This window comes from Narcine bancroftii, chromosome 3 (genome assembly GCF_036971445.1).
Source record: "Narcine bancroftii isolate sNarBan1 chromosome 3, sNarBan1.hap1, whole genome shotgun sequence".
Taxonomy (NCBI): Eukaryota; Metazoa; Chordata; class Chondrichthyes; order Torpediniformes; family Narcinidae; genus Narcine; species Narcine bancroftii.
In genome coordinates, this window is record NC_091471.1 from 132,560,142 (window position 1) to 132,584,013 (window position 23,872).

The 23,872-nt window shown below is 37.8% G+C and overlaps 1 protein-coding gene and 1 long non-coding RNA gene across 20 annotated transcripts in view; one reads left to right on the forward strand and one right to left on the reverse strand.

Annotated features, from left to right (window-relative positions):
- Positions 1 to 23,872, forward strand: part of prom1a (prominin 1a) — a 239,385-nt gene that overhangs the window by 190,636 nt on the left and 24,877 nt on the right. For 17 of the 19 annotated variants that reach the window (XM_069925132.1, XM_069925137.1, XM_069925135.1 and 14 more), the window contains 6 exons: positions 96 to 219; positions 1,550 to 1,653; positions 3,085 to 3,166; positions 4,548 to 4,694; positions 6,775 to 6,846; positions 9,531 to 9,623. In XM_069925132.1, the coding sequence (XP_069781233.1) occupies positions 96 to 219; positions 1,550 to 1,653; positions 3,085 to 3,166; positions 4,548 to 4,694; positions 6,775 to 6,846; positions 9,531 to 9,623 (622 nt within the window). Of the gene's footprint in view, positions 1 to 95; positions 220 to 1,549; positions 1,654 to 3,084; positions 3,167 to 4,547; positions 4,695 to 6,774; positions 6,847 to 9,530; positions 9,624 to 14,002; positions 14,021 to 22,363; positions 23,417 to 23,872 lie in introns of those variants that run through there. The other 2 variants (XM_069925152.1, XM_069925151.1) reach the window with 2 other exon arrangements.
- LOC138757567 (uncharacterized) lies at positions 6,706 to 7,305 on the reverse strand. Its single transcript, XR_011353701.1, has 2 exons — positions 7,104 to 7,305; positions 6,706 to 6,822 (listed from the first exon to the last, which is right to left on the reverse strand). It is a non-coding gene; the product is annotated as an uncharacterized lncRNA (long non-coding RNA).

Consider the following 23,872-nt stretch of genomic DNA (forward strand, 5'->3'; position numbering starts at 1 on the left):
TGCAAATGCATTGCACAATTCTTTGTAATAGACATAAATTTTTCTGATATTTATTTGGAACTTTATAACCTCTTCTGATTCTGCATTTCTTTCAGAGGTGTTGCAGTCAGTTTTATCTTCTCTTGGCTTTTGATGCTGGTAGTTGTGGTCACGTTTCTTGCAGGAGGAAATGTTGAAAGGCTTGCTTGTCAGTCTTTTAAAGATAACAGTTTATTTAAGGTAATGGACAAGATCTTTGGAAATGAAACAAAGATTTTTCAGTTTTTTTCCTGATTATTTTAAGCCAAATTTGAGCTCTTTTGTCTAATAACATTTGGGTCTTTAGATGTCCATGAGTTTGTAGCCATTTCAGATGTCAAGGCTGTAGACATTGGGATTCCTTATCCTAATGTCTCTTTCGTTCTTGTTCAAGATGATCCTTAGGTTCTAGCTGTCAATTGAGCTTTTTCTTAAACGTGAATAGAGATCACAAATACAGTGTACAGTTGACAAAATTCTTGCTTGTTGAAGCCAAACAGGTGTGTAAATACACTATCTACAGTAGCTTACATTTCCCTATGTGCCCTGTACATTTGGATCATGAAATGTGGACTTCACCCTGCTCCCTGAAACCTGGTTTAGATTAAATGCAATTTGGCAATGAATGTGGCAAGGCATCAATGGTAGCTTGGCCCCAGCTACTGCACTTTTTGAGGCCCTATCCATGAAACTCCCTGAAAGTTTCATCTTGGTCAAAGTTGTCCAAATGTCTTGTTATGAGTACTCTTATTTCAAGACATTTAAAAATTTGTTTGAGCATTTTTTAATAAAAGTTTTAACATTTTTAAATTGAAGCACTCAAGGAGATTGGCTCATTAAGACATGAAAATATGTGAAAGTGCTTGGACTTTCCCCTCCTTGGGAGCTGTCAGATGAATGTGAATTCTGACCATATATCAGGTCAGACAAGCAAAGGATCATTCAGGTATTATGGTGATGAATTCTAGAACTTCCAACTTTTTTTTCTGGATTTGGCAATGGAATGGAGAAATGTGTTTTGGTATGTGTCACTCAGCTGAACAAAAACTTGTGGAAGGACCATGCAAACCTCCGGTATACTCATCTGGGAGGAGATTTTGGCCCATTACCTCCTTTTGTAGCTTGATGCCAAGTTTGATTGTTTTGATGAAGCTCGGGATATCTAACAAATAACTACTGAAATCTCAAATATCAGCGAAATATAAAATAGGATCCCATGTTCTAAGTGGTTTTGGTTCTTACTAACATTAAGGAATCCTTGGTTACCATGTTGAAGAGCACATAATAAAATATTGAATCTTACTTGAAATGTCTTGAATCAGCAGGAGTAAGATTTCTGTTTTGATTTCATAATTTTTATTTTGGTGAAAATCAATTGTGTCTAGATCCTGGTATTTTAATGATTGTATGTTCCTTTAAAAAATTGCTTAAAAAATAAGTTTCAATTACATGAAATATTTAGGAAAATTCATGTTTGTGGAAATAGTACTTAATTTTCTGCTTATAAGTCTGCCATTTTTCTATTTTCAAGCTTTTGGATACTCCCTATTTATTGAACCCGCAGTGGAAAAACTTCCTCTCAGGATTTCTGTTTTCTGAACACAACATAAACCTCACTTTTCAGAGTGTGTACAGGTCAGATGCTTAAGTTTACTGCGAAATCTTGATGTTTGTTTCCTGGGAAAGAAAACTTGCATTTCGGTGAACTCTTGGTCACCAGCATCTTCCAATAGAGATGATTGGCCCTAAGATAGGGATTCTGGTTTGTCAAGCAAGGAAGTCTGAACAGAGTCATGCTCTGATTATTCATTCATTTGAGACTAGGAAAGCTCTCCCCTGTCCTTTGTCATGCCTATATGAATAGGATTTGGGAATGGCTTCCATGCTCCAGGAAAGGAATTTTCATCCTTTTTTTCCTATCACACATTCAAACCAATCTTGGAGTGTACTGGTGTTTTGGCCTCTGCCTTAGTTTTCTTCCATTAGGAAACTTCTCACAAGTGTGCTAACAAGCCATTTATTAATGCTTTGCCACAGTTGGGAATAGAGATATATCTCTAGCACTCATGAGAGTTAAATTTTATATTTGTATCAGTATTTTAATACATAAGACTAGAAAGACATGAGTAGAGATGGGCTAGTTAGTCCATTAAGTCTACTTGCCATTTACCAAGTAATCATGAGCTGATCCATTTTCCCACTCAGCTCCACTGCTTGCCCTTCTCCTTATAACCTTTGATGCACTGGCTAATCAAGAACTCATTGCTCTCTGCCTTAAATACACCCAATGGCCTGGTCTCCACAGCAATCTGGCAACAAATTCCACAGATTAGCCATCCTCTAGCTGAAGAAATTCCTCCATATCTCTGAGAAGCGGAGACACTCATCAATCCTGAAGTTGTGTCCTCCTGTCCTAGGCTCCCCTACTATGGGGAACAATCTTTCTAAATCTACTATTTTCATGTCTTTCAATATTCGAAATGTTTCAAGTGAGTACAAGACAAGAGCTGTCAATGCTCCTCGTATGATAACTTTTTAATTCCTGGAATCATCCTTGTGAACCTCCTCTGAACCCTCTCCAACATCAGCACATCCTTTCTTAAATGAGGAGCCCAAAACTGCTCATAATACTCCAAGTAAGATCTCACCAGTATCTTATCAAGTCTCAACATCACATTGGCAGACAGATTTTCATATTTGTTGTTATCAGTCTTGCAAAATCATCTGGCAGATGTCTGTTTGGTGATGTGTTTCTCTGTTGAAATTGTTAACAAATACCAGATGGAACTTGTATAACCACACAAGCCTTTGATCTCAGCATTAGGATCTGATTAGAATACCAATGAGTGGTTTGCTGTACTATTTTGACACAGAAATGGAAATATTCGAAGTAGCACTTTCAAAGTAGGATGGAATAGTGGAGACTGCCAAGGGTAGAGTCATGCAATCTAAAACCTATGGGAATTATCTGAATCATTTTAGGTCTGTCTTTATTGAGTACTATGTATTTAAAAAGATGTGTACATATATATATTAAATCAAATTCTCATTTTAATTTCTATGCAGCAAGTGCCGCAGAAATGAAGGAGTATATTCAGCCTTTGAACTACAAAATTTATTCAATATTGATGATCTAAATTTCAAGGCAGTAAGTAAAAGAAGTGATGCTTGTCTATGGATAGAATAATATAAAGCAGTAATTAATTAGTAATTAATTCCTCAAAGTTGAAAAGACAAGTTTGCAATTGCAGAGAAATGGCACTAAAACATTGCTGTTAATCAGAAAAGTATGCAAATGCTGTGATTGTATTGCATTGCTCTTTGCTTTATGGTCATTACAAATTTTATATTTCAATTGTTTTTGAAGTGAGACGTAGACCAAAAGTTGGTTAAAACCTGTGATCTTGTGCAAGTTCAGTTTTGTCTTCAGGGCAAATTGGCTTGGAAGGGTTTTTTTTTTTTGCCTTTTGTGTTTTCTATCTCTGTCAATCTGGCTAAAGAGGGAAAGTATGGAGCATCTACATATAGTACTACCCTGATCAATGTTAACGGTTGCTATAAAATTGCACTTGGATTTTTTTCTTTTCTCCTTCCATCAAGGAAATTGCATGTTTTAATTTAACATCTCATTGCAGTAACCCACCATATAATTACAGAATTAACTTGCTGATTTGAATCAGCCGATAAATAATTTTTCTTTCCTCAAATGTTGACCAGAGGATGTCCATAATTCAGACATTCAACATCCACAAGCCTACACTGCCCAAATACACCCATGTGACCAATCACTCTACAAAGCCTGTTCTTCTGGAATATGGGAGGAAACCAGCACAGACACAGGGAGAACATGCAAACTCTTTACAGACAGCATCAAATTTGAACCTGGTTTTCTGGAACTGTAATAGCAGACCATAAAAATCTACAGCACAGTAAAGGCCTTTCAGCCCACACTGTTGTACCAACATAATAACCTACTCTACCAACCGCCTAGAAATTCCCTACTGCATAACCCTCTTTCTCTGTTTTATGTACTTACCTAATGGCCTCTTAAAAGATCCTATTATACCTGCCTCCATCACCATTTCCAGCAGCAGATTCTATGCACCCACCACTCACTATGTGAAGAACTTGCCTCTTGCATCCCGCCCCCCCCCCCCCCGCCCAACCAAGTGCATGGCAGTTAAAATAAAGGTCTTTTGAAAGGAATGCAAAAGGCTACTCTCAGAAAATTAAATTAAAATGGAGCAGAATTTGAATTGAAGTGGAGAATTTGGACCCTGACTAAACCTGAAGGTGGAGATGTTAATATTGGACTTCATTATTTTTATTTGCTTGCTAGTAGCTTTTAAGGTTCTATTTTGATTTTTTTTTCTACCTGGTCAAACCAAGGCTGCTATACTAAAACACTGTTTATGTGGCTGAATATTTACTTACTTGATGAAGTTTGGATGTAAATAGTACAAAAATTATAGTGAATGTAAAAGCAGTTCATATGTATGGTTTTCTAATAACACTGATGTATTTTTCAGTATACAGCAAACTTGACAGACAAATTTGGCAACATTGATGTGAACTTCAGTAGTATAATAATACTGGATGAAGAGGCAAAAAATGGTCTTCGTGATTTCATTGATACTGGCATTGACAAAATTCATTTTACTGCTTACTTCAATGAGGTATCACTTTAGTTTTCTTGCTTTTTAATGGAATGAAACATTTGCTGATTGAAGGTATTCATTAAAACATGATCAATCCCAGTTATGCTACACCAAGACAGAAACATCTTGCAATAAATGTTAATTGAATTGATATGCATAAGATGAGAGTTTATTCTTGCATTATATTTGAACACAATTTTTAACAAGTCCAAAATTTTACCTTGGCTGCCCAGTGAGGTTTTGATTAAAAAAATTTCCATAACCAAAGGAGATGATCATTTAAAAATTACTTCTTTATCACCTTTGAAAGCATGTATTCATACCCCACTCCACCAATCCCGTGTGACATTCTCATCCTGACTTGTTATATTTTCTATGTTTTAAACCTCTTTCTGTTGTGCAGTCTCCCAATTTCACATGCTCCAATTCTGGCACCTTGGTAACACTGACCACAGGAAAAAATGGCAACAAGTTCCCAAAATCTGGAATCCATCACAGATATACAGTGCCCTCCATGATGAATTGAACAAATACACTTTTTTCCTTTATTTGCCCCGTGCTCCACAGTTTAAAGTGCACATTCCAGATTTTATTTGTTGTTTGTATACATTTAGGTTTGAGCATGTAGAAATTACAGCACTATACATACCATGTTTCTGGCCCACCCCCCTCCCTTTTTCAGGGCACCATAATTTTTGGGACATTGGGCTTCACAGGTGATTACTCAGGTATGCTTAATTGCTTCATTGGTGCAGGTATAAGAGAGCTAGGCTTGCTTCTAAGGTTTTGATAATCTTTGGAGTCTGTAGTTGTCATTTTTCAACATGAGGACATCTGTTTTTGCAAAGGGACTGGTAGGCCAAGGAAGACCTCCATTGCTAAAGACAGAAAAATTCTCATCATAATGAAGAAAAATTCCCAAACGCCTGTCTGACAGATCAGAAACATTCTTCAGCAGGCAGGTGTGGATGTGTCAGTGACTACTGTCTGCAGAAGACTTCATGAACAGAAATAGAGGCTACACTGCAAGATGCAAACCACTAGTTAGCCACAGAAATAGGATGGCCAGATTACAGTTTGCCAAGAAATATTTAAAAGAGGCTGCTCAATTCTGGAAAAGGTTTTCTGGACAGATGAGACCAAGATTTACCTGTATCAGAGTGATGGCAAGATCAAAGTGTGGAGGTGTAAAGAAAGTGCCAAGATCCAAAGCATACAACCTCATCTGAAACGTGGTGATAGGAGTGTTGTGGGCTGGCCATATGTCACACATACAGTACTAGTACATTTATCTTCATTAATGATATAACTGCTGATGGCAGTCGCAAAATAAATTCTGAAATGTAAATTTGAGCAAATGTCTCCAAGCTCATTGGACTGTGCCTCATACTTTTACAAAGCTTAAAAACTGGAAAATTCTTGATGGCCACATCAGTCCTCTGATCTAAATCCATGCTTTCCAATGCTGAAGAAAAAACTTGAGGGGACAATCCCCCGAAACAGCTAAGAGCTGAAGATAGCTGCAGTAGAGGCCTGGCAAAGCATCACCAGAGAAGATACTCAGCACCTGGTCATATCTATGAATCACAGACTTCAAGCAGTCATTGCATCCAAGGGATATGTAACAAAGTACTAAACATGACTACTTTAATTTACATGCAATTGTTATGTCCCAAATATTATGGTGCCCTGATATGATGGGACTATGTATAAAAAGTGCTGCAATTGCCACATGATCAAACCAAAATGTGTACAAATTACTTTGAATAAAATCTGGAATGTCCAATTTAATCCTTGAAAATGTTGTCACCAAGACCCATTTTTTTCCCTACATTTGAAACTATCTAAAAAAAAGTCTCCAATGCACAATAAAACAAACATGGTTATTGTGACCATTTACTTTTGCTTGATGTTTTGCCTGTTCTGCTTTATGATATGGTTCATTACTCCTGTCTACCAGTGTACAGTACATTTACTTAGATTTGCATTCATTTGGATCCTCAAAATATAGTCAAGAAGTAACCTTCACTGATTTTCTGCAATCTGTATTTCAACTTTATCCAACAAGTTCTCTTCAGAATTGATTTGTCATTTACAGATCAAAAAAAAGGTAACGAAGGTGGATCTTTGGACATTTTCAAATGATCTGGAAACAAGAGCAAATACATTGGTAAGTTTTTGAAATTTGTTTTCTCCTATACCTTTGCCAGTTGCATACATGCATACATGTGTGTTTCTGTGTACACATAAGCTCATGGGCTGAAATGGCTTGTACCCTTGCAGTATGACAAAATTTTAAATAAATTCTAGACCTTGAAATGAATACTAGCCCCTGACCCTCAGTTCCTAACATGTTGCTGGTGTCTTCCATGGTGAGGACTGGTCCAAAATAGCTATTCAGTCCATCATTCCTTAGTTCGCCATTACCTCCTCTCCATTGACATTTTCTAATGGTTCGATATCCACTCTTGCCTTTTTTTTTAACTCCATCTAAAAAATACTTCTGGTATCCTCTTCTTTAACTTTTCTTCCCTTTTTGCTTTATTTTTCAGTTGCCTCCAGTTACTTTTTAAAAGTGGCCAATCATCAGGCTTCCTGCCATTTTTTGTAACACTGCTTCTTTGTTGCCTTGACTTCCCTTCTTAGCCACTGTTACCTCACCCTCCCTTTAGAATGCTCCTTTGGAGTGAAACAATCCTGCGTCTTTCAAATGACTTCCAGATACTCCTGCCATTGCTGCTCAACCTAGCCACTGTTGCCTTACCCTCCCTTTAGAATGCTCCTTTGGAGTGAAACAATCCTGCGTCTTTCAAATAACTTCCAGATACTCCTGCCATTGCTGCTCAACCTAGCCACTGTTGTCTTACCCTCCCTTTAGAATGCTCCTTTGGAGTGAAACAATCCTGCGTCTTTCAAATGACTTCCAGATACTGCCATTGCTGCTCAACCTAGCCACTGTTGCCTTACCCTCCCCTTAGAATGCTCCTTTGGAGTGAAACAATCCTGCGTCTTTCAAATGACTTCCAGATACTCCTGCCATTGCTGCTCTACCATCTGCCCTGCTAGGGTCCACTTCCAATTTTTACCTTTACTTGTATTATACCAAAATATCCAATTTTAGCTTCTCCCTCTCAAACTGCTGAGTGAATTCTATCAAATTTAGGGTGAAAAGGGAAATGTTTAGGGGAACTTCTTCACTCAGAGATTGGTGGGAGTGTGAAAAGAGCTGCATCTGACATGGTAAATGTGATAGATACATGGATGAGAGAGGTCTGGAGGGTTATGGAATGGGTGCAGGTCAGTGGGACTAGCAGAATAATGTTTCAGCACAGACTAGAAGGGCCAAATACATGTTTTCTGTGCTGTAGTGTTCTATGGTTCTTTATCATGATCACTGCTTTCCAAGGGTTTCTTTAACTGAAGCTCCCTAACTAAGTCTGGTTTACACCAAATCCTGAATTCCCTTTACCCTGTGGGCTCGATCACCAGCTCCTCCAAAAAAGCTATCGTGGGTATTCTACAAATTCCTTCCGTTGGGATCCATTGCCAACCTGATGTTCCCAGACTTGGACATTGAAGTCCCCCATGACCACTGCATTGCCTTCAATACACAATTTCTCTAACTCCTATTGTTATTTGTATCCCACGTCCTGGCCACTATATGGAGGCCTGTATATAACTCCAGTCAGGTTCTTTTCACACTTGCAGTTTCAGAACTCTCTTTGGATTCTACATCTTGTGATCCTATGTCTCTTCTTGCCAAGGATTTGATTTCATTTTTCACTGAGGGCCATCCTACCCCCTCTGCTCATCTGCTTGTTTGTTCGATGGGATGTCTATCCTTGGGTTTTTAGCTCCAAAGAATGATTCTCTTTCAGCCATTACTCTGTTATGCCCATAATGTTGTTCCTGCAATTTCAGCTTATCTGGCTTCTTTTATACGCTGCGTGCATTTAAATAAAAACCTTCAGTCCTTCATTCACTGTTTTTTCATTTGTCTCCATGCTACCTGTGGTTACATTTTATTTTCCCTTTCTAAATTTTGTCCTCTTTATTCTGGAGACCTCAATAATCTGTCTGATGGTCTCCATCTTCCCTTTAATTTTATCTGCACTTTTCCAACCTGTTGAACATTCCCCCCCCACCCCCCCCGACTATTTACTGGTAGTTTAAAATAGTAACTCCAGAGTTCCAAAAACAACTCAAATAAATTATGATAGCTTTGATTTATCATCCATGTCGATGAAAACCTTGGTCTCATTTAATTATTTTTGTTAGAATGAAAGCTTTTGAGTTTTTAAACTAAGGATTTTGCAAATTAATTCTTTGTTGCAGAACAAGGTGCAACAATAAAGCAATAAAAGTCCCTCCTGGAAAAATTCATTCTATATCTGTTGTAGTGGTGATATTACATTCCCATGTATGTTTTTTGTTACCTAAAGTGTGTTTTGAACATTAAGAGGGACTGAGATAAGTACTTCTGCACTAATTATCTTGGTTTTCTCCATCACTGTTGGTTGCTCTTAAATGTCTGTTCCTTTTCCGTGCCTCAGCTGTAAGTGGCAATTCAATCAAAAGAAACCAACAGTTGCTTCTGCAGAACTTGGCGTATTAGGCAACACAAGATTCTTGTAAGGACTTTGAATGCTGCTAATGGATAATTTGCAGCTGAGAGGGATGATCCTGTTCTGAGATCATAAATTAAATAACTAATTTATAGACATCAGTCAAATCAAATATTTGATTGAATTAAAGATGCTTGAACATTCAAATACTCCACTGATGGGCATGTCTTTGTAATTTATTGGTATTTCCAGTATGTGACTGTCTAAATAAAATGTGCAACTTTTTCAGCCTGCAGGAGCCTTGGCAAATGCATTAAGAGGCCATGCAAATAATGTTCGTGAAATCTACAAGCAGCAAGTCCTACCTCTAGAAGGTGCAATGGTAAGACGTGCAGAGAATTTTTTTTCATAACAGTGTCAAATTGGTATGTATTGCACAGGATTGGAGTCATTATCTCTCTTTTAGATGTATTCTGCATAAAATTTGACAGCCGTATTATTTACTAATGAAATGCAGAATTATGTTTCAGCTGTAATCTTCTTGCCTTAATAGACTACAAAAACATTTTTGCATTGTGTGTTTTTGCTTAAAGTCCAGAAGCAAACTTTGCCAATTCAAATCAGTTTCTATTGTTACAGCTGTTAACTAGTGTAGCAGCTCGTAGATCAAAGTAATATGGTTAAAAATGGTGAAAGGTATTTTCCACCATATAAAGTAGAAGATAACATAATAAGACAAATGTGTTTGATAAAGTTAGGTGAGTCTTAAGCACTTAAAAGAAAAACAGTCAAAAAAAATGACCAAAGATTACATGTAATCCAAGAATAATCTTGTTCTGAAAGATATTTTAGAGATTGGTGGTGGATCTCTTGGCCCTGGCAGTTTCAGCTGAAAGTTAAAATAGAGCAGTGAAAACAGAGTTTTTTCATTTTATAGATTATTTTGGGAGGTAAATTGTTCTCATTAACAAACTTCCCTGATTTATTGTTCAGTCATTTAATAGAATGTTACACCATTCTTCTGCTCATGATATGCACTGACTGTAAATCTAGTCCATAATAATGCCACCTATGTCCCTTTCTAAGAGTCTTATAAATGTTCTCCACGACCACCCCCGACAATGCATTACAGGTATCCACCACTTTGACAATCCCCTAAACTTTCCTCCGCTTACCTTAAAAGTCCTTTAGTACTTGTTATTGTTTCCCTGGGAAAAAGGTTGTGACTATCCGCCCTATGTCCCTCATATTCTGTAATACCTTTAAATCTCCTCTCATCCTTTGTTGCTTCAAAGAGAAAATCTTGCTTCATAAGACATTCTTCATTCCAGGTGGCATCCTGATAAATCTCCTCTGTACCCTCTCCAAAGCTTCTACATCTTTTCTGTAATGAGGTGACCAGAAATGCATGCAATACTAGGTATGGCCTAACAAGAATTTTATAGAGCTGAAACATTACCTCATTGCTCTTGAATTCATTCTAATGAAGGCTAGCAAACCATGCTCCTTTTTAACCATCCCATCAACTTGTACAGCAATTTTGAGGGGTCTCTGGACTTGACCCCAAGATCCTTTTATTCCTCTACATTGTCAAGAATCCTGCCATTAACCACATACTGTACCCTCAAGTTTGACCTTCCAAAGTGCATCACTTCACACATGTCTGGATTGAACTCCATCTGTCATCTCTCCACCCAACTCTGCATCCTGCTTATATCCCATTATAACCTGTGACAATCTTCAAGATTATCCACACCTCCAACCTTCGTGTCATTTGAAAAGTTACTGACCACTTCAAACATCATCTATAAAAATCACAAAAGCCAGGGTCCCAGAACACATCCCTGCCATTAGTTACCGATGTTCAGTCAGGATGTTGCAAGCAAGCCAATTTCAAATCCACGCAGCCCATGCCTCATAACTTTCTGAATGAGCCGACAATGGGAGACTATGTCAAATGCCTTATGAAATTCATATGTTCCACATGTACAGCCCAAGCTTCATTAATTTCTTTTGTCACTTCAAAAAGCTCAATTTGGCTTTTGAGGCCTGACCTGTCCCTCAGAATGCCATGCTGGCGATCCCTAAGAAGACAATGATTCTCTAAATGTTCATAAATCCAGTTAGTTGTGAATGCAAGTTTATTGTAATGGCTCAAGGTTTTGTTGTATCCTTTCCAGACCAAGTGTGGTTTAAAAAAAAAGTAAGTTGCCCACTTCATGGGAATAATTCCTAAAGATTTTAGTATTGTGCATGTGTTATCAATCAAAACCTCAAACCCTTTTAAAGATTGAGGTAGGTAGCTTCAGTACTGAGAATTAATGGCAGCTACGGCATTCTGAGGGGAAGATCATGCCTTAGAAGCCAAATTGAGCTTTTCGAAGTGTGAGAGGATATATAGATATGTTTTTGGGAGATAAATTGGGGTAGTTTTCTTTTAGTGTCGGTCATATACAAATACTTTAAAATAGATTTTGATTAAAATGCTGGACCTCTGCTCATGCTAGACATGTCAGCCCCAGAGCCTTTGCAAAAGCTTTGGAGAGTGCCCAAGGGACTTCACTAATGGATTGTTTACAAAAAGGCAACAGATGAAAGAGCTTGTCGAAGCTTTCTGTCTGGAGTGGAAATTGATGTTCTAGGAGGGTCATGTGCTTTTGCAAGCAGAGAGAGTCAAACAGGTTTTCTCTGGGTGTGAGAGAGACACACACAGAGATCAGTTCTGCAGGTTTATAGTCAGCAGAAGCAGCTGGGACTGGAACAGGACAAGCTGGAAAGCTTGTGAAAAACCTCATTTGGAAGATGGATTGTGAGTGCTTAGTTCAGCCTGGTCAAAGCCCTTGTGGTTCATGCAAGAGGAGAGGACTGGCTGCCTAATGTTTCACTTGAAATAAGGTAAACAAAAAGGAACTTTGTGGTGACCTGAAAGAAAGAGGTTATCATCTGGAGAACCCTGAGGGGGCAAGTTTCTTCAGCAAGACGCTGAAGTGGCTGATTAGAAAGGAATCAGTTGTGGATGTCCAGCGTACAACAAATCATTCTCTGAAAACCTCCAAAGAACCTTCCTGAACAGTAATCGTTTATCTTTCAAGCATCAAAGCCAGGTGAACTTTATAAATTTTGAGCACAGTATAAAAATTGTCTACAACCAGTGAACTTGGAGGAATGAGAAGTGAGATTGGACTGTGAATCAAATAACTTTTCTGAACTTAAGCACACATTACATGCACATCCACTTTGAATTAGAAGGGGGTTAAGTTGGGTTAAATAAATTAATAATAGATAAGCTAAAGTGTGAATCTGTTTTCATGTTTAAAGATAATTAAAAGCAACTTTTGTTTAAGTAACCATTTGTCTTGCTGCTGGGTTTTGGGGTCCTCTGGGCTCGTAACAGGTGGCAAAAGAAGTTAATGAAGCTTGGGCAGTGGTTCAGATAGATTTCAATAAGGCATTTGACATGATTCCCATGTAGACTCATTCAGAAAGTTGTGGGGCATGGGCTACATGGTAGTGAGAATCTGATAAAATATCCCAATCTTACAAAATTTTAGACCTTATTAATTTGAAATCAAAAGTTTTGACCTAGTTTTCAATTTACCACAAAGTTAACCCAACAAACCACAGACTTCACTTTGACGGAAGTAAATATACAAAATTTCTGGAGAAACTCTGGTCATGCAGCTCCATATAACCAATGTTTATGGTCTTTGCCCTTCGTTGAGGATATCAATTATTAAAAGCTAACCATTTAGGTGCATCTGATTAGAAGCCTTGAATTCATTTGCACATTCTGTCTTAATTTTAAAAAAGAACTGATTTCTCTATCAGCTTTGTCCAGCATAATACCCATTTCCATCACTTGTATAATTATCACCTTTTCATTTTGTAACCTTGCCATGGGAGAGCACTGTGTCACTTTCCAGAGAAATTTGCTTGCTCTTCACAAACTTTCTGAAAAGCGTGTATGTGAAAACTTGACTAATATTTTTTTATGTCAGAATTTGAGCAAGGGATATCTTGTTCACCATCATGGTTAGAGCAACACTATTACTGTGTGTGCCAGTGACCCAGGTTTGAATCTGGAGCTGACTGTAAGGAATTTGTATGTTCTACCTATGTCTGTGTGGATTTGCTCTGGATGTTCTGGTTTCATCCCCCATTCAAAATTGGTCACATGGGTGTATTTGGGTGGTGAGGGCTTATGGGCCAGAAGGGCCTGTTACAATGCTGTGTCTCCTCATTAAAATTTATATTATTGGTCATTTAATTTCCAGATTTAGGCTGGATGAGTGTAAATGCTGAATTTGTGCTTTCATACAATTACTACTTTTGAGTGCCAAGTGCTGTAGAGTAACTACCAAGCAGTCCAATGTGTTTAGCAAGAATTCCAGACCATGAATCATTGGTGTTCTCTGTATCAACTCCTCTGAAATTAAATTGATCTTCTGTCTTGCACTGGCATTGTACAAACAAAACATGAGGTTTGGAACTTTTCCAGACAATACCAAAATTATTGAGAGAAGTCTGCAAAATGAAAAATATTTCTGTGACCCTGAGTAATTTTATTTTGTCTTTCATTTTGAAACTTACAAAGGTTGGCAGTTATGTCGTTCAAGGTCCTTCCAACATCTTATCTTTTTATACATTTTCACTTCTTCACTTTTTTTATGAATGGCTCAATATATTTTTCCCCATTAAGTTATTGTCTCTGTTTTTAAATTTTTTAAATAATTTGTATTCAATTTTTTTAATGCTTACCAGAAATATGTTGAAGCACGGGTAAGATTTCCTTGTTACCTAACTGTTGTAAATATTTTTTCATAAATGTTTTGAGTTATGTTCATTACCCAGATGTTGGAGCTTTTTGTTGATGAGCGAAGGCTGGTGGATCTTTAAAAAAAAAATAACATGAAACCCTTTTACTGCAATGGTGGCCTTTTAATGAGGGAGCAGTCTTTGTACTGCTAAAGTGCACTCACTTTGAAACATAAATTAATGTGATGAATTTGGATCCAAGTACAGTCATATCAAACATTTAAAATACACATTTGTGTTTTGTCTTTTATTGTGTGCAGGCAAAAAAATATGAGTTTTCTTGAATTAAAGTGCGCACTGCCTTCGGAAAATGAAACATGTTTTCAGGACATTTAAATACCTCTTACAAAAAATGGCAACCAAACAAAGCATCCTAGCAAACTTCTTGCTCCTGAGATTGTTCCTATAATAAGAAGCTCAATGATGCTGGATCAAAGATGCTCAAACTGTCATCAAGCTTCTAATTAGCTGGAGGCCAACATGCATAAGAAACCATTAGGATACATTTTTTCTACATTATTAGGAAATAGCTCACAAACAACTCTGTCGCTCAAAGGAGAAAAGACTAAATTTACTCAACCTATCCTGAAGGCATGCTCTACAATCCAATATTTCAAGTGGGGTCTAGCGAGGGTCTTATTTTGCTGCAACATTTCCTTATGGCTCTTGAGTTCTCCAGACAACTTTCTTTTTCAATTTTTAAATTAATCATATTATAAATTAATAATACTTGAGAATAGGAATACATAATTAAAAAGGGGAAATTCACTATGACATCATATATAACATTACACTACAATTACTAAATATGTTCTTATCTCAAACAGAAATTTTTAAAAAAATTATTATTAAAAAAAAAAACCCCACCTAATCTTAAAAAAAGTGGGCAGCCTATCCTGAGAATTTGTGAATAAAATTTAATCATCTGGCCTTCACCAGCAAAGAGAAAAGAAATAAAATATAGTCCGGAAGGGAAAATAATTGTACACGTAGAATTAATTTATGAAAGGTCGCCAAGTTTCTTCAAATCTAACAGAAATATTAAAATTCAACTCCTAACTTTCTCTAAACTTAAACATGACTTAATTTGAGAGAGCCACTGAGTCAAAGTAGGTGGATTAGAATCTTTCCATTTAAATAAGACCTAGCCAGCAATGTGGAAAAGGCTACATCCCAATAATTCTAAAAAGAGCAGTCAATGGGTTAGATTGCAAACTGATATCTAGTATAGTTAACAAAGTATTAAAAATATCTAACCAAGACCTTTCCAGCATCGGACATGACCAAAACATACGAGTTAGAGAAGCCACTTCTGATTTACAACTATCACAAATAGGATGAATGTTAGAAAATAAAATTCAGGCATAGGAGCCCAATGTACCACTTTAAACTGAATCAAAAATTGATAAGCGCATATTGAAGAGGTATTAACTAATCCAAAGATCTTCTCCCATAAATCCTTTGGAAGATGCAACTGAAGTTCCTCTTCCCAGGCCCTTTTAATTTTGTCATTAGAACTTGATTACAATTTTAATAACTTGTTTTAAATCTTGCTTATTAAACCTTTATGAGAAAGGTTCAAAATATGAAAATAAAAAGTATCAACTAAATCCGGTTGGTACAATGTTGAAAGTTGTGTGATAGTAATTTGAAAGTATCTTTTTTTAAAAATTTTATTTAATATAAAACCACTTAGCAAACATATCACAAAATTTCAAACAATCCAAATACATGTGGTATTTTATATATTAAAAAGGAAAGAAAAAAGAAAAATTACTTGTAAATACCCCCTCCCCCAAACCCTCTATAAAGTTAAAAGAACAAGAAAACCACAACAGGAGCATTTCTCTTTCCAATACTTTAAACTTGTATAGATTCATAGCTTCAAAACAATCTTTAATTTTTAATTTTCTTAATTTTATCCTTTATCCGGATATCTAAAATCCAGAAAGCTCCAAAATCTGGCAAGTGGGGAGAGAGACGGTTACGCAAGTCGGGCGGGCGAGGGGGAGAAACCGGCAGCACGAGTCGGGCAGGCGTGGGGGTGGGGGGGGGGAGACGGCAGCACGATTGGAAGCAGGTCGGGGTGGATACAGAAGCACAATTCAGGTAGGGTTAAATCTAGCTTTCCAAAATCCAAAATTCGGAACACATTGTCCCCCAAGGGTCCGGATAAAGGATTGTGTACCTGTACCACAATTTTGCCAAATTAAAAAAAATCTATTTTCCATAGAAAATGGAATAAATCCAGTCATTAAACCTCTTCCTCCAATCTCTTTATCGATTTTATTCCAAAGTTCAATTAAATATTTCATTGTTTCTTTATTTGCTATTAACAATCTTGTGTTCATTTATAAATAAAATATTGTGTATCTGTTTCTCCTATTTTACCAAGTTCTATATTTACCCATGCTAGAACATTATTTATCTCATACATTACATTAATAAATCTCAGCTGTTCTGCTTTATGCTTTCAGCATTTCTCATAAAATTGGGGAGCTGTAAACCTAAATCATATTTACTTGTCAATTTCTCCAAAGAAACCTTATCCATTTATCCTTTCCATAAAAATTTACTAACACAAACATTTAATTCCTTAAAAAAAATTTGAGGAATTGAAATTGGAATCAGTTGGAATAAATATTGTATTCAAGGAAAAACATTAATCTTAACACAATTTACTCTATGAATCAAAGTGATAGGTAATGTATTCCATTTTTCCAAATCTATTTAATTAAAAATAAATAATTTAATATAAATATTTTTGTCCAATCTGATTGCACATGAATACCTGAAAATTTTATTCCAAGGTCTGGCCATTTAGATTCACTTACTTCCTTACGTTTCTGATAATCTCACTCCAAATTTATTTTAAATCCCGATATATCTCCATATCCTTTTATTCTAATTTTAAGTTGTTGCAAATAATTTAAAGGATCTGTTAAATAAAACATCTGCAAATAAATTTATTTTGTATTCTCTTGCTTTACCTGAATACCCACAATCTTTGAATCTTATTAATTCAGCTAACGGTTCTATTGCTAAAACAAATAAGGTTGATGACAATGGGCAACCTTTTCTACTTGGTCTCGTTAATTTAAAAGATGTTGAAATCTGTCCATTTATCACTACTTTTTTAATACATCATTCTAACCTAATCTATAAACATTGAACCCAATTTACATTTCACTGTAACTTCAAAGAGGAAATCCTATTTTAATCTATCAAATGCCTTTTCAGCTACCAAAATCATTACCACACTCAGATCTTCCCTTTTTTTTCAAACCAAATGTATTGCTAAAATATTTGCAAATTTCTGACCTTTAACAAATCAAGTTTTACCTATATATATTAATTTTAGTAAATATTTTTCCAATCTATTTGCTAATATTTTGAAATTAATATTTAATAATGAAATTGGTCTATAAGAGACTGGTTTCATTGGATCTCTATCTTTTTTCAGAATTACTGTAATAATTGCCATTGAAATGGATTCTGGCAGAGAATGTATCATCATAGCATAATTTAACATCTCCATAAATGGAGATATTAAAAGATCTTTAACTTTCTTAAAAATTCTACAGGAAGTCTGTCTTCTGGCGATTTATTATTTTGCATTGAACTCATTACCTCACTAATTTCCCTTATCATAAATATTACATTCAAATCTTTCTGCTCCCTATCATTCAGACTAGGTAAATTAATTTGAGATTAAAAATTTATCAATCTTGTTCTCATCATGAACTGATTCTGAATGATATAATTCAGAATAAAATACCATGAATACATAATTGATATCTTGTGGTTTATATGTAAGAGTCCCTGAAGATTTTTTAACTGCATTAATGACTGGATGTCTATTGAACTTTCAATTGCCATGCTACTACTTTGAGCTCTTTCTCCTAATTCATAATATCTCTGTTTAGTTCTTTGAATTCATTTTTCTGCTCTGTCCGGATCGTGTTATATTGAAAATTTTATTAATTAATTGTTTTCTTCAGAAGAATTACTTTGTAGATCTTTTTCTAATTTACCTATGCCCTGTTCTAATTGATTTCTCTATTATATATTCCTTTTTAATTTTAGTTGAATTACTTATTATTTGACCTCTTGTATATTGAATTAAATTTAACATAAAAAATAATTGAATTTGCTTTTCTTATAAAATCACAAAAATTTACTCTTTTTAATCTTTCTTCTTTGGCTTGGCTTCGCGGACGAAGATTTATGGAGAGGGTAAAAGTCCACGTCAGCTGCAGGCTCGTTTGTGGCTGACAAGTCCGATGCGGGACAGGCAGACACGGTTGCAGCGGCTGCAGGGGAAAATTGGTTGGTTGGGGTTGGGTGTTGGGTTTTTCCTCCTTTGCCTTTTGTCAGTGAGGTAGGCTCTGCGGTCTTCTTCAAAGGAGGTTGCTGCCCGCCAAACTGTGAGGCGCCAAGATGCACGGTTTGAGGCGATATCAGCCCACTGGCGGTGGTCAATGTGGCAGGCACCAAGAGATTTCTTTAGGCAGTCCTTGTACCTCTTCTTTGGTGCACCTCTGTCACGGTGGCCAGTGGAGAGCTCGCCATATAACACGATCTTGGGAAGGCGATGGTCCTCCATTCTGGAGACGTGACCCATCCAGCGCAGCTGGATCTTCAGCAGCGTGGACTCGATGCTGTCGACCTCTGCCATCTCGAGTACTTCGACGTTAGGGATGAAAGCGCTCCAATGGATGTTGAGGATGGAGCGGAGACGACGCTGGTGGAAGCGTTCTTGGAGCCGTAGGTGATGCCGGTAGAGGACCCATGATTCGGAGCCGAACAGGAGTGTGGGTATGACAACAGCTCTGTATACGCTTATCTTTGTGAGGTTTTTCAGTTGGTTGTTTTTCCAGACTCTTTTGTGTAGTCTTCCAAAGGCGCTATTTGCCTTGGCGAGTCTGTTGTCTATCTCATTGTCGATCCTTGCATCTGATGGAATGGTGCAGCCGAGATAGGTAAACTGGTTGACCGTTTTGAGTTTTGTGTGCCCAATGGAGATGTGGGGGGGCTGGTAGTCATGGTGGGGAGCTGGCTGATGGAGGACCTTAGTTTTCTTCAGGCTGACTTCCAGGCCAAACATTTTGGACGTCCTGCTTTGCGGAAACTCTTTTTAATAATGCAGTATTAAACCATCTTTCAGTTGGTTGTTTTTCCAGACTCTTTTGTGTAGTCTTCCAAAGGCGCTATTTGCCTTGGCGAGTCTGTTGTCTATCTCATTGTCGATCCTTGCATCCGATGAAATGGTGCAGCCGAGATAGGTAAACTGGTTGACCGTTTTGAGTTTTGTGTGCCCGATGGAGATGTGGGGGGGCTGGTAGTCATGGTGGGGAGCTGGCTGATGGAGGACCTCAGTTTTCTTCAGGCTGACTTCCAGGCCAAACATTTTGGCAGTTTCCGCAAAGCAGGACGTCAAGCGCTGAAGAGCTGGCTCTGAATGGGCAACTAAAGCGGCATCATCTGCAAAGAGTAGTTCACGGACAAGTTTCTCTTGTGTCTTGGTGTGAGCTTGCAGGCGCCTCAGATTGAAGAGACTGCCATCCGTTCGGTACCGGATGTAAACAGCGTCTTCATTGTTGGGGTCTTTCATGGCTTGGTTCAGCATCATGCTGAAGAAGATTGAAAAGAGGGTTGGTGCGAGAACACAGCCTTGCTTCACGCCATTGTTAATGGAGAAGGGTTCAGAGAGCTCATTGCTGTATCTGACCCGACCTTGTTGGTTTTCGTGCAGTTGGATAATCATGTTGAGGAACTTTGGGGGACATCCGATGCGCTCTAGTATTTGCCAAAGCCCTTTCCTGCTCACGGTGTCGAAGGCTTTGGTGAGGTCAACAAAGGTGATGTAGAGTCCTTTGTTTTGTTCTCTACACTTTTCTTGGAGCTGTCTGAGGGCAAAGATAAGCGTATACAGAGCCGTTGTCATACCCACACTCCTGTTCGGCTCCGAATCATGGGTCCTCTACCGGCACCACCTACGGCTCCTAGAACGCTTCCACCAGCGTTGTCTCCGCTCCATCCTCAACATCCATTGGAGCGCTCACACCCCTAACGTCGAGGTACTCGAGATGGCAGAGGTCGACAGCATCGAGTCCACGCTGCTGAAGATCCAGCTGCGCTGGATGGGTCACGTCTCCAGAATGGAGGACCATCGCCTTCCCAAGATCGTATTATATGGCGAGCTCTCCACTGGCCACCGTGACAGAGGTGCACCAAAGAAAAGGTACAAGGACTGCCTAAAGAAATCTCTTGGTGCCTGCCACATTGACCACCGCCAGTGGGCTGATAACGCCTCAAACCGTGCATCTTGGCGCCTCACAGTTTGGCGGGCAGCAGCCTCCTTTGAAGAAGACCGCAGAGCCCACCTCACTGACAAAAGGCAAAGGAGGAAAAACCCAACACCCAACCCCAACCAACCAATTTTCCCTTGCAACCGCTGCAATCGTGTCTGCCTGTCCCGCATCGGACTGGTCAGCCACAAACGAGCCTGCAGCTGACGTGGACTTTTTACCCCCTCCATAAATCTTCGTCCGCGAAGCCAAGCCAAAGAAGAAAGATTAAACCATCTATAGGGTATATTTTCCCTCTAAAGATGAACAAAGTGGCAAATAATCATAAAGTATTCTTGCCTTATACTCAACTTTATTAAGTCTTCCTTGTAAATGTGCCGATACTAAAATATATATATAGATATATATATCTATATATATTCTCGAACAAGTCTATGCAAATAAGAAGAATAGTCTCTTTCTTTAGGATTCCACTTTTGCCAAATATCAACTAAATTTAATCGCTTCATAAAACTTAATATATCCTTCGCCGCTTTAACTCTTATTACCATTTTAGCTAATTTATCCAATAATGGATCAAGACCACAATATGTCAGCCTATTAAAACCTTTTCCTGTGTTTCCACTAAGATTAAACAAAGTATTCTTTATAAAATATTCATCATCTACATTTGGTGCATAACTATTCATAAGTGTCCATATTTTGGAATAAATCTGATAATCAAAACATATCTCTCCACAGGATCTATTGTAGTATCAAAAGTTTTTACTGGTAATTTTTAAAAATTAATAGTCACCCCTCTTGCTTTAGAATTAAAAGCTGAAGCTATAACTTGCCAAACCAGTCATATTTTTAAATTTAGAATGTTCTTTTTCTGTCAGATGAGTTTTCTTGTAAAAATGCAATATCAATCTTCACCTTTTTCATATAACTTAATATTATTTTCCAATTAATGGTACTATTTATCCCATTAACATTAAAACTAAAAAAAATATATTTTTATCATTCAGTATTCCAAATCAAAATCTCTTCCAATTCCGTTCTCCCAGGTCTCTTTATCAACTCAAACCAACATCTGTGTGCATCTCTGTCCCTTAAAAAGAAAATAAAAAATGAGTTTAAAAAAAAAAGAAAAATCCATTAAAAAAACAAACAAGAAAATTAGTACTTAATTTTTTTTTGAAATTCAAAGAGTGCTGAATAAAAATAGAAAAAAACTATTTCCCTCCATCATACGGGCTGTGGCAGCTGCCATGATATGGCACATAATGGTTCGGGCAAGCAAGGAAGAACATCCAAACCCCACAAGGGAAAAAATTAATTAATCACACATTCTTCTTTTGTTTGGCTTGGCTTCGCGGACGAAGATTTATGGAGGGGGTAAAAAGTCCACGTCAGCTGCAGGCTCGTTTGTGGCTGACCAGTCCGATGCGGGACAGGCAGACACGATTGCAGCGGTTGCAAGGGAAAATTGGTTGGTTGGGGTTGGGTGTTGGGTTTTTCCTCCTTTGCCTTTTGTCAGTGAGGTGGGCTCTGCGGTCTTCTTCAAAGGAGGCTGCTGCCCGCCAAACTGTGAGGCGCCAAGATGCACGGTTTGAGGCGTTATCAGCCCACTGGCGGTGGTCAATGTGGCAGGCACCAAGAGATTTCTTTAGGCAGTCCTTGTACCTTTTCTTTGGTGCACCTCTGTCACGGTGGCCAGTGGAGAGCTCGCCATATAATACGATCTTGGGAAGGCGATGGTCCTCCATTCTGGAGACGTGACCCATCCAGCGCAGCTGGATCTTCAGCAGCGTGGACTCGATGCTGTCGAGTCACACATTAGGAAATAATAAATTACCTGCCACTTCAAGGTCCAGATTAACTTCTTCATAATTTGAAAGCATCTTTAAAAAAAAAAGTGGTTTAGGTATATTATATTTATTCCAGACAATCCACAGCACTAACTTTTATGTCATCCATGAATTTACTAACCTATTTCCATTTCCTCATCCAGGTTATTTGTAAAAATCACCAAGAGGTGAGGTCCCAGAAAAGATCTCTGTGGAATATCTCTTTTCACTGACCTCCTTACAGATTATGAACCATCCACACTCTTTGCTTACTGCCAATTCTGTATACACAAAGCAAGACCTCGTTGGATTCTCTGCAGTTTTATGTTTTGAATGAGCCTTTCATGGGAAACATTTTCAAATGCCTTAATGAAATCCATATGCACTACATACCCTACTCTACCTTTAATGTGCTCTGTTACATACTCAAAGAATTCAATTAGGCTTGTGAGATATTACCTTCCCATGAAGAGGCCAAACTGACTATCCTTAATCAGATTATCCCTCTTTAAATGCTTGTAAATCCTGTTCCTCAGGATATTTTCTAACAAATTGCCCAGCACTGAAGTCTATAATTTCTTGGATTAACTCTACCCCCTTTCTTGAATAGGGAATAACATTTGCAACCCTCTAATCCTCTTGCTCTTCTCCTGTCCCTAGTGGCTGTGTGAAGATAATCGCCAGTAGCTCAGCAATCTCCTCCCTCGCTTCCCACAGTAAACTTTGGTAAATTTTGTCTGGTCCTGGTGACTTGCCTCATGCTTTTCAAAAGGTCTAACACATCCTCTTATTGTCATTATACTCGGGCATTTCAATCTGCTTTAAGTCTTGCTTGCCTCTGCCAAGGTGCTTTTCACTGATAAATACTGAAGTAAAGTATTCATTAAAGACCTCCACTGCCTCCTTCAACTCTGTGCACATGATTCCACCATCACTCCTGATTGGTCCTTCACATGACTCATCCTCTTGTTCTTCACATACTTGTAGAATGCCCTTGGTGTTTTCCTTCATCTTGTTCACCAGTACCTTCTAATGACCCCTTTTAGCTCTCCTAAATCCTTTATTAAAGCTCTTTCCTGACAGACTTGTAATTCTCTAGAGCTTTATCAGCTCCTATCTTCTTAATCATCTTGTAAGCTTTTCTTAACTAGACTCTCCTATCTCTTGTACACCATGGTTTTTTCACCTTATCATCCTTTTCATACCTCAATGGAATTGTGCAGAGCACCTTGCAAATGTTCCCTGACCATTTGCCACATTTCTGCTGTGCACTGTCCTGAGTACATCTGCTCATAATTTGTGCTCCCAAGCTCCTGCCTAATAGCATCATATTTTTCCATTCCTCAGTTAAATGTTTTTAACAAATTGTTTAATATCCTTCTCCAGCACTGTGCTAAAGGTGAGGGAATTGTGATTGGTTTATCCAAAATGTTTGCCCACTGAGAGGTATAGCACCTGACCTGGTTAATTTCCCTTTTCCAGATCAATATGGCCTCTCCTCTACTTGGGCTATCTACATGTTGTATCAGGAAACCTTCCTGAACACATCCCACAAATTTCATTCCATCTAAACTCTTCACTCTAAGAAAAAGTGCTAATCAATATTAGGAAAGGTAAAATCATCCACCACGTCAACATTATTTTTGCACCTTTCTAGAATCTGCCTATCTGCT